Below are 10,459 nucleotides of genomic sequence, written 5' to 3' on the forward strand. Positions count from 1 at the left end.
AACAATTCCGAATTGTACTGTAAATATAGAGTATACACACACACTCTCTCTCTCTCTCTCTAACTAAAATAACAGTCATCCCTGGAAATAAAGCCATCAGACTTTTGATTGCTCAGAGATTGTTTCCTCTTTAATCAGACTGTTTCTACTCACACATACAGTGTGTAACCTAATCAGAGACCTTCTCCTGAGTGGATCAGACAAAGATCTGTCAAGCTCTTTGAATTCCATGTTCACTGATTACATTACTACTTCTCAAGCCCACTAGATCATTAGAAGTCAGACATCTAACTAGTAGACCGTCAGCTACATTGCGTATAGTTCGTAAATATTAAAAACGCTGTCTGTGGTGCTGTTATAGGAAAATAATGAACAACAGGGTGGTGTGATGAAGCGGAGTTACTGTCACCACTCTGAAGTTTATTATTATTTTACTATAATAACAGCATGTCCCCACGGGTTTTAGTCCTCTTATACAGCAGCAACTTGCCAACGATGGCAGTTTTTTTACTTGCTAGACCCAACTTTTGTCTGTTTATAGTTACATTTAATGTTGTGGAATGTTTGTGAAACGAGTTCCTGTTCTCGCTTACGTTATAGCAGCTATAAAAAGTCGTTCCCTCACCATCCCTCTCTATATTCTCTCTCTATATTCTCTCTCGTTATTGTCTCTCTTCAAGTTAAAAAAGACACACACACAAAAACAACAACCCAAAAACAATTTTGCACAAAGAAGCGTAACCTCCTCTGTCCTTAAGATGACGGAAAACTTCAAGTTACGGCTTTTACCTCTGAAAGTATCGCTATCGGTATCGGATCGATACCAAATTTCGCAGTATCGCCCACCCCTAAATATTTAACAGTCATCTGACGGTCTTTCCTTATGGAATGGCCCAAGATGACGGCAGGCATAGGAGGTTCAAATGAAGTGGACGTGTGCGCATTCAAAACAGTACTTCATTAAAGAAAAGGTTATTAAGAATGCACGTTTCTAATACGTGTTTATTTCTGCCTGTCACCCTGTGACGACTGAGCCGGAGCGCGATGTGGAATTGGTTCGTTCTGATGACTCGTCTCCTCCCGTACACGTGAATGGAACGTTCCTGATGACGCGGCACGCAGTATAAAAGGACCGCTCAGGCGGTTAAACCCTCCCCGAAACCCCCGGCTGTTAGTGCGGTGTGAGTGCGTGTGTGCTCCGGAGCTAGCCTCGGCACACGTTCTATAAAAAATTAAAAATCCAAAAAAAATTTAAAAAACCTTAAAAACTCTTAAAAAATTTCCTTTTCTTTTTTTTTGTAATAATAAAAAAAAACAAACAACAAACCATCGGTGAAGCAGGAGCTGCTCGGTCTCGGAACATCACAGAGGACAAACTTGGTAGAACTCAGAACCTACGCGTTTAACTTAGCTTAGCTTATCTGTCAAGGCCCGATTTAACTGTAACCAAAACGACATTTTGAAAGAGGAAAAAATAAAACATTCGTATTTTTAAAAGTAAGCCTTGACGCGTTGATTTGAACTTTTTGATTTCTTACATTTATTTGGAGTTTTAAACACATTTTAAAGCCCGGTTTTTAATTCGTGATCTTTTTTTTTTTTTTTTTTTTTTTTCTCGGCTAAGCTAACTGACTAAAACTGTTCGACGGGAAGGCGCGTGCGCGTCACGTTTCGAATCTTCGCTCTTTTTGCTCGCGCCGACGCGGATTAACAAAGTTTTTTTTTTTTATTATTATTTTTTTTTTAGATTTTTTTTTATTTTAAAATACAAGCCAAAAACAAGATGAACCCCAGCGCTCCTAGCTACCCGATGGCCTCCCTGTATGTCGGAGACCTTCACTCAGACGTGACCGAGGCCATGCTGTATGAGAAGTTCAGCCCGGCCGGCGCCATCCTCTCCATCCGCGTGTGCAGGGACATGATCACGCGCCGCTCCCTCGGCTACGCCTACGTCAACTTCCAGCAGCCCGCGGACGGTGAGTGGAAAGAGCTAGAAAGAACCGGGGTCTTAAGAACACCCGGACCCGCGGTGCGCGCTGCACTGCGCTGTGCTACTCCCTCCCTCCCTCAGGGCCTACCTGCCCTGGACGTGCTAACTGCTAACGCTAACAAGTGCGCAGAAAACAGAAATCCGGATGTAAACCTCTCTCCCAAACCGGGAAGTAAACATTCACACTTCTGTATCACACGCACTGACTTCTATTGGTGTAGTTTTTAACAGCTGGCTCATCTTTTAAACACCATTCCACCCACTCTTCCTTTCACTCACGTGCTCGGAATTTAAATCCCTTGCTAAAGTTGCTAGCCCTGCTGACACACACACACACACACTTCAGGCCTTGCTGCACTTACTACTGATACTACTTGGTCTCTAAATCTCATGAGGTGTTGACACTTACAGATTCACCTCCTGCACTGGGTTAGAGAGAGCTCTATAGAGCATCTTGCAGTTCAGTAGTTTGAAGACATGCACGTGTGTTCCTCCTGAACACACCCAGGAACCATTTTTGCAGCGTGGTTATGGTTCGGGCCAGGGTGTTCCGTTTCAACCTTAAGTGTCTTGTCAAGTGTGTTCCCCCATTCCCTTTCTTCCTGTGGGATCCCAAAGGTCACCCAAAGATTGGTGTGCCAGCTGAGCGTTCCTGGTCTTTAAAGCTGGGAACCCTCACGGTTGTTTTCAGCATGTGGAACTTCTCCGTCGGTACGTATGAAGCTCCAGCATTCGCATGCGAACGAGTTTGGCGAAACCTGACCTGCCAGTTCTACGACCGATAGAACATCGTCATGGCGTGACCTCTTAAGGAAATCCAACGTGGAGGTAGCGCTGTCCCATTTTTATCGGACACGGCTTTAAAAGGATACAGAATCAACGTTGACGTTGAAACGAATCTTATGACCAGCGAAGGTCCCTCGGAGTCCGTGATGCGTTTATTAAAACGGACCCAGTGCCTTGGAGGGTGACGACGTGTGTGTAGGGGTTTCCGCCCGTATGACTGCCACTTAATGATGGAAACGAATAATCGTTGTCCGATATTGACCTGGGATCAGAATTTTATCGCCACAATTCCAGAAGAGTTTTATTGGTGCGGCTTTGAGAGCTTGACGTTTTAAAGCTGGTCACGTGTCCGTTGTTATAGATAAAAATGACGTTTTCGGCACACGTTTATCAGTACGCCGTTCAGCAGAACACTGGGAGTGTTTATCAATGTTGGAGTGGAACAGGGTTTGGAAATCGATGCAGTGTGTGAAAGGAGTTTAAAATGGCTTCTTGCTATTATTTTGGCTCGGTCGACGAGTTTACAGATATACCGTTTGTTTAAAATGTGTTTTATGACGTTCTTTCGAGGATAAATTCGCTAGGAGTGTATGTTATTAGATATGTTGCAGAAAATAAGTCATATTGACTCTTTGGAATCTGGATTTAATTTATTTTCTTTCTGCGGTTCAGCACGTCACACACACACTCTCGGGTCCTCTTCTCGCAAAAACGTTCACTGTGAATTAAACCAAGCTCTTTATTAACCCTCTCTCCCCATTCCTCCTCCAGCCGAGCGCGCTCTAGACACCATGAACTTCGACGTCATCAAAGGCAGACCTGTGCGCATCATGTGGTCCCAGCGTGACCCGTCGCTGAGGAAAAGCGGTGTTGGGAACATCTTCATTAAGAACTTGGACAAGTCGATCGATAACAAGGCCCTGTACGACACCTTCTCCGCGTTCGGCAACATTCTGTCCTGCAAGGTGAGGCGTTAGTGGTGAACCTCTAGCTGTGTGTGTGTTGCGCATGACCACTTTGTGCATGAATTTGCTCCCGTTTCTGTCGTCTTCAAGGTCGTTTGTGATGAAAACGGCTCGAAGGGTTACGGCTTTGTGCACTTTGAGACCCAGGAGGCGGCCGAAAGAGCCATCGAGAAAATGAACGGCATGTTGCTCAACGACAGGAAAGTGTAAGTGAACGATTTTAACCCGAAACTAACCAGCAAGACGTTTACGTTTGTATTACTATACTACTAAATCCTGCCAAATGTGCTTTTTACGTTTGTATTACTATACTACTAAATCCTGCCAAATGTGCTTTTGAGCTCGGGGTTTGGACGAGCAGATGGTTTTCAGTGCTAATCGTGAGTTCGGACGCCCGGCCCGCTTCTGATCGCTGTTTTGACTCGTGCAGGTTTGTGGGCCGCTTCAAATCTCGCAAAGAACGCGAGGCTGAGCTCGGAGCCAGAGCTAAGGAGTTCACCAACGTCTACATCAAGAACTTCGGAGAGGACATGGACGACGAGAAACTGAAGGAGGTCTTTAGTAAATACGGTACGTCCCGTGGTAGGTTCACATTCACATGCATACGAACTTGCAGACATGGGTTAAAGAGCGCAGTCTAGTCAAATTCAGTGCGTCCTCTTCCTCAGTGGGCTGTACTGGCCAAATGGCTGCCACAGTGACCTCATAGTCCATGGGCCCCGTGTTTTAATGGCGTGGATACTGGGGATAAATAACGGCTATGTACAATAATCAGTGAGCAGAATGCCGAGTGTGTGCGTGTAGATAAGCACACACTGACGCATACGCACACTGTAGATAACTGGTTAGAATGCAAGCTCTGAACTATGTTTTCTGTTCCTCTACCGTAGTATAATTTGTATTCTCACGATACAGGTAAACAGAACTAACGTTACCTTCTCTCGCCAGGTAACGCTATGAGTATCCGTGTCATGACTGACGACGGCGGCAAATCCAGAGGCTTTGGCTTTGTGAGCTTCGAGAGGCACGAGGATGCTCAAAAGGTACGTCCACAACCCTAAAAATCTTCTGATGTCCCTTTTTCTTTCTTTTTTTCCTTTCTTTTTTTTTTTTTTTCTTCCTTTACATCTACGTGCGATGTTTTCGCCTGCCGTTTGGTCATAACATTATCTCTGACGTTCCAAGATGGTGGAACATGTGGCAGTGTTGTGTATATTTCTGTATTGGGCCTTTATTTTTAGCTTGGTTTGGGATCTGCTGCTTTGTATGCTGTTTAAGACGCTGTGACCTTCAAGCGAGCGTGTTGTGTTCATATCAAACAACAGTAATTGTGTAAATAATGTAAAGCTGATGTCACACCGGTTTTCACCGGTTTTTCAGTGAATGTTTAAACAAGTCAGTAAGTAATAAATTTACTAGGGTCTCCTCGGCTGGACCTCGGATCCTCTAGACTGTCCTGATTCCGCTTTGTTTTCCCTGAAGTAAAAAAACGTAGGTCTCTCTTCTCGGTCCTCTTCACCCTGTAGAACAAGAAGCTCCGCTGCTTCTCGTGTGGTGCGTTCGGTTTTTCCTTTCGTTCAGCAGCCCTAGTGAGATGAATAAAAGAACCCCATGGCGCTACTCAGTAAATGCTTTGTGGACCCAGACGCATGTTTAGATGGAAGTGAATTCTACCTGTGTATGTGAATCGGTGGCGAGGTGAAGAATTAAAAACGGCCGAGTGGTGGTGTAAGAATTAGATTTCTGACTGGTTTATAGGACTCGTTTACAAGCCGTGGATTTTCGGGAGACATGTTTTTATTTTAAGGAGGACCGAATAGAACAAACTGATCTGACTAATGTGTAAAAGCTATGGTCTGGAATCGGGATGTGTGTCGATGTCTGCGATGAAACGTAGTGTACGGTATGTTTACAGTATGCTCATACACCAAATGGTTCCTGGTATGTGAGGATTAACAAGTAAAAATCCCTGAGATACAAGACTCTTGGGTATTTATCAGAAAATTCAGAATGACCAATCAAAGTAGATGTTAAATAAGAGAGTATGCACTTAATACAGATGGGGTATCAGTATAATAAATGAAGCCTGAGGTGAACTTTCAGCTCCTTTATCGACTCATGAGTCATTTTCACTAGTGTTCTGAAAATATATTTGAATCCTGTCATTGTATCTCAATTATAAATGATTGCCTGCCCCACACCTGAAGCGCTGTCTGTGTTAACGTTCTCCATCTCGACGCCTTTCTCCAGGCCGTGGACGAGATGAACGGGAAGGAGCTGAACGGGAAGCTGATCTACGTGGGCCGCGCTCAGAAGAAAGTGGAACGTCAGACCGAACTCAAGCGCAAGTTCGAGCAGATGAAGCAGGATCGGATGACGCGCTACCAGGTTGGTCTGATAAACGCCTGTTTGAACGGCGCAGTCTAGTCAAATTCAGTGCGTCCTCCTCAGTGGGCTGTACTGGCCAAACGGCTGCCACAGTCACGTCGTAGTCCATGGGCCCCGGGTTTTAATGGCGTGGACACTGGGGATAAATAACGGCTATGTACACTGACATCAGTTTTACCGAATGTGTACCTGCTGAACCGAAACCGTGTGCTAATGTATAACACGGTGCTGAAATGTGCAGGGCGTCAACCTGTACGTGAAAAACCTGGACGACGGCATCGACGACGAACGCCTGCGCAAGGAGTTCTCTCCTTTTGGAACAATCACCAGTGCTAAGGTACTAGTTTTGTTCTACAGTAGTAGACTGCTGTGTGTGTGTGTGTGTGTGTGTGTGTGTGTGTGTGTACACAAGTAGGTGTATATTTATTGTTTTGGTTTTCAGGTCATGATGGACGGCGGACGCAGTAAAGGGTTCGGCTTCGTCTGTTTCTCCTCCCCCGAGGAGGCCACTAAAGCCGTGACTGAGATGAACGGTCGTATCGTTGCCACCAAACCGCTGTACGTGGCGCTGGCTCAGCGTAAAGAGGAACGCCAAGCGCATCTAACCAATCAGTACATGCAGAGGATGGCCAGCGTTCGCGCTGTACCGAATCCCGTGCTCAACCCGTACCAGCCCGCGCCACCGTCTGGATATTTCATGGCTGCCATTCCTCAGGTCAGGACTTCAGAGTTACGGATCTCTTGCGTCTCCTGTGACGTTTGGCCATTTTGTATCTCGGATGTTCCAGCATTTCCTAACACTAGGGTAACCTTGTTCTCTTCATCCTCAGGCCCAGAACAGAGCCGCGTATTATCCCACTAGTCAGCTTGCACAGCTCCGCCCGAGTCCACGCTGGACTGCGCAGGGTGTCCGACCTCAGCGTAAGTGCACGCGCACACACTTGACATGCTGTGGGCTGCTTTCACTGGGTTCAGTGACCTGCTGGGAAATCCTATTTATGTAAATTTATGTGCAGGGGTGTAGGAACCCAAATACTGGTTCTCCTTCCACCCTCTCATCTATAAATGTTGACTCGGCGTAGTCTGTTTACTTCTCTAGACTTCTATAAACAAGCATGGTGTGTTGGGAAACTTTCAGATAGTTCGGTCTCCTAGGTTACAGTAATTGGTGTACACAAGTTCTGAGTTTGTTTTATTTAAATGTGGAGGAGTTAAATGATTTGTTTCCTTCCCCAGACTTCCAGAACATGCAAGCCACCATGAGGCCGTCAGCCCCGAGGCCACAGACCTTCAGCACAATGAGACCTGCTTCTCAGGTTCCTCGCATGATGTCCACTCAACGCGTGGGTGAGTTTGTACCTTCACGTTTATTCCTGCTCGCTTCGAGTCGTGTGCAGTGTATCTTCTGTATTCACACTTCAGCTGCTTCAGATTCCAGAAGTTATCCTCCAGTTTCTGTCTGGTAATCCTCTACTGAAGTGAAAGTAAAAATGATCAGGCTGTTCAGGTGGTTTCCAAACTAATAAAAAAAAATACATTTCTGGCTTGGGTTTCTGTGCATTGTAGGGTTTCATTATTGAGTATTTTATGATTTAAAAAAAAAAAAAAAAAAAAATTCTGGGTTTCTTTTTTCTTTATTGTTTGTTTTACACCTACTCCTGCGGCGGCTGCAGCACCGGTGCGCACCATCCCGCAGTACAAGTACACGGCCAGTGTGCGTAACCCTCAGCAGCACATCAACACCCAGCCTCAGGTCTCCATGCAGCAGGTCAGACTGCACCTTATGGGGGTTTTTCCCCACTTAAAGATTACTGTGAAATTTTATAACATTTTATTTTTATTCCTGTGCTGAAACGTCCTCTTTTCGTCGTCTTCTCCCAGCCTGCAGTGCACGTGCAGGGTCAGGAGCCTCTGACGGCATCCATGCTGGCTGCAGCTCCACCTCAGGAGCAGAAGCAAATGCTGGGTGAGTTTCTTCTCTCTCGCTTTATTTGGAAGTCGTGTTTTTGAACTGTAAAGTGAGGGACTTTTATTATTTAATTTTTTGTCCTGCGTCACCCCCCCCCCCCCCCCCCCCCCCCCTTTCCTTCCTTCCTTCCAGGTGAGCGTCTCTTCCCTCTGATCCAGAACATGCACTCGGACCTGGCAGGGAAGATCACAGGCATGCTGCTGGAGATAGACAACTCTGAGCTGCTGCACATGCTCGAGTCTCCCGAGTCTCTGCGCTCCAAGGTGATTTAACAAGCACGAGCACAATCCCCATCGTGATCCAGTGTAGATGGTCTGTGGCTGGTGTGATGATGCAATCCTGTTCGGTGGGGGAGCTCCTGCATTGGCGGGAACCTTCACTCAGACTCCTGATGACATGCACAGGGGCCATCTGACCAGCTCTGATCACACACACACCCCCACCATATTACCCCATATTTCTAACATCACATGACTGTACTTCCCAGATCTGTTCAGGAATGTGCATGTGACACAGTAGCCTTTCTGAAACCTGGTCATGTGACACCTGCGCTTTCAGTAATGACCGTATAGTTTGAAGTACATAACGGATTATTGAAATTTTACTCGCTGTGTGTCGCAGGTTGATGAAGCTGTTGCTGTGCTTAAGGCTCACCAGGCAAAAGAAGCTGCTCAGCAGAAAAACGTGACCAACTCCATCGGCGTGCCAAGCGTCTAAGCCGAGGTAATGGAAAACTTCATCTGTTTAGCCTGTATACATGGCTGTGTGTGTAGCATCTCTTCCCACTTTCCAGACATCAGTTAATGATCCCTTATTATAATATTAAATGATGTGCACTGATACAGCTTCTAGTTTCTAAACTTGTGAAATAACAGTGAACATTCAACAGGAAACAATTTTCATGTTTAAAAAGCGTATGGAAACTGTAGTGGCTTCTATAAAGACTGTCGCACACCAGCTGTAATTTTACCCAGGTTTGTTTTTTGTTTCATTTTTTTTAATGACTGCTTGTTTCTCTTTCCAGGGCCGACATCTTTCAAACTCGCTTCACCGAGGGGGGATAAAAACCATATTAAACATCGAAAAATACACCGAAAACACTGCAAAAAGATAGAGATTTAAAGAAAAAACAAACAAAAATAACAACGGAACGGAACTCTGCCAGGCCTGAGGAGGATAAAGCCAGGCCTAGTCAATTATCTTTTTAAAAAATCTGGAGGAAAAAAAAAAAGAGAAAAATGGCATAAAAATGAAGAGAAAAAAAAAGGAAAATTGGGGGTTTTAGAGAAAAATTCCATAAAAAGTATAGAGCAGAGGGGGTGGAACCAAGACCCTCTAGCATTCCTTATTTTATTCATTTTATTCCTCGCCTGCTGTGAGTTCGGTTCTGGGTACGAAGAGGAGAACCGCACGGGCGAACAATGTGAACAATTCTGCGGAGTTGAAAATGTGCTTGCTGAAATAAAGTTAAATTCTGAATCATTAATGAGCTCCTGACTGTTTCTGCTTGTTTCGGATCATTAAACCGCAGTATTTATTGGCTGTTATTGTAGTGTTAAGCTTGGTGTAGCTTATGCACTGTCACATGCAGTTTCTGCTGAATACTATAGGGGGCGCAAGTGCACCTCATTCAATTCCTTATGGTTACAAAGCCAGGATTTGATGTGTAGCACTGCATCAGGAAAATGAGGTTGTGTAATAGGAAACGTTCAGGCTTGTGTATCTAAAACATCCATGCACTGCTTTGTCACTTGGTGGCAAGTCCACTATTCCCTACACCCTTCTACACAAGTGTACCACCTTGAGCTGTGGAATGTTTTGCTGGTAATACCATCTTTATACCGGAGAGGTCTCCAAATCCCCAAGTTCCCTACTGTTGCATACTACCGCTTTAAGTCTCCTACGTTTGCAGATTAGATCTGTAGCAGTCTGTCTGTCCAAGTTGTGAATTTAACTTTGTCTTGATGAGCCATGTGATTTGTTGAGGCAGTCACGTGACATGGGTATTTTTTGGGGAGGGATTGATTAATTTATTCAGTAAATGTTTCCATCATTTTATGTGCATGTCACTTTATCTATTCATTATTTTCTAAATTATCTGCCTAAATTGTTTTTTTTTTTAAATGCCAATTTGCTTTTTTTTTTATTTAAAAGCATGTTTCCAGCTAGTGGGTTTTCCCAAGATTTACAAATGCATAAATGGAAATAGTTACTGATAAGTTTTGACCTTTTGGCTAAATGACCGCTAACGGTCCTAAAACTTCCCAACATTACAATAGCTATTTGTTTTCATTACAAAACAAGGTTTACAACTTTTAAAGGTTTGAATTGCTGCTACTGCTGTAGGAGCTGTTCTTTGTG

General features: G+C 44.7%; 1 protein-coding gene and 3 non-coding genes across 5 annotated transcripts; all 4 read left to right on the forward strand.

The window, feature by feature from the left end:
* Positions 1–1,143: 1,143 nt before the first annotated feature.
* On the forward strand, positions 1,144–9,584 carry pabpc1b (poly A binding protein, cytoplasmic 1 b). 2 transcript variants are annotated; one of them, XM_053675263.1, is made up of 15 exons: positions 1,145–1,976; positions 3,548–3,741; positions 3,832–3,947; positions 4,172–4,311; positions 4,690–4,784; positions 5,992–6,129; positions 6,371–6,466; positions 6,572–6,844; positions 6,960–7,050; positions 7,366–7,500; positions 7,779–7,897; positions 8,011–8,095; positions 8,231–8,361; positions 8,720–8,821; positions 9,123–9,584. In XM_053675263.1, the coding sequence occupies exons 1-14, from the start codon at positions 1,784–1,786 to the stop codon at positions 8,813–8,815; spliced, it is 1,902 nt and encodes a 633-aa protein (XP_053531238.1). In that variant the 5' UTR covers positions 1,145–1,783; the 3' UTR covers positions 8,816–8,821; positions 9,123–9,584. The 2 variants fall into 2 exon arrangements, with proteins under 2 accessions (XP_053531237.1, XP_053531238.1); XM_053675262.1 differs by lacking the exons at positions 7,779–7,897; positions 8,011–8,095; positions 8,231–8,361; positions 8,720–8,821; positions 9,123–9,584 and having other exon boundaries at positions 1,144–1,976; positions 4,172–4,323; positions 7,366–7,610.
* Positions 4,373–4,511, forward strand: LOC124626280 (small nucleolar RNA SNORA5). The gene has a single exon (XR_006981008.1). It is a non-coding gene; the product is annotated as a small nucleolar RNA SNORA5 (small nucleolar RNA).
* Positions 6,159–6,294, forward strand: LOC124626281 (small nucleolar RNA SNORA5). The gene has a single exon (XR_006981009.1). It is a non-coding gene; the product is annotated as a small nucleolar RNA SNORA5 (small nucleolar RNA).
* Positions 8,423–8,519, forward strand: LOC124626284 (small nucleolar RNA SNORD67). The gene has a single exon (XR_006981012.1). It is a non-coding gene; the product is annotated as a small nucleolar RNA SNORD67 (small nucleolar RNA).
* Positions 9,585–10,459: the final 875 nt, after the last annotated feature.

This window comes from Ictalurus punctatus, chromosome 24, assembly GCF_001660625.3.
Source record: "Ictalurus punctatus breed USDA103 chromosome 24, Coco_2.0, whole genome shotgun sequence".
NCBI lineage: Eukaryota > Metazoa > Chordata > Actinopteri > Siluriformes > Ictaluridae > Ictalurus > Ictalurus punctatus.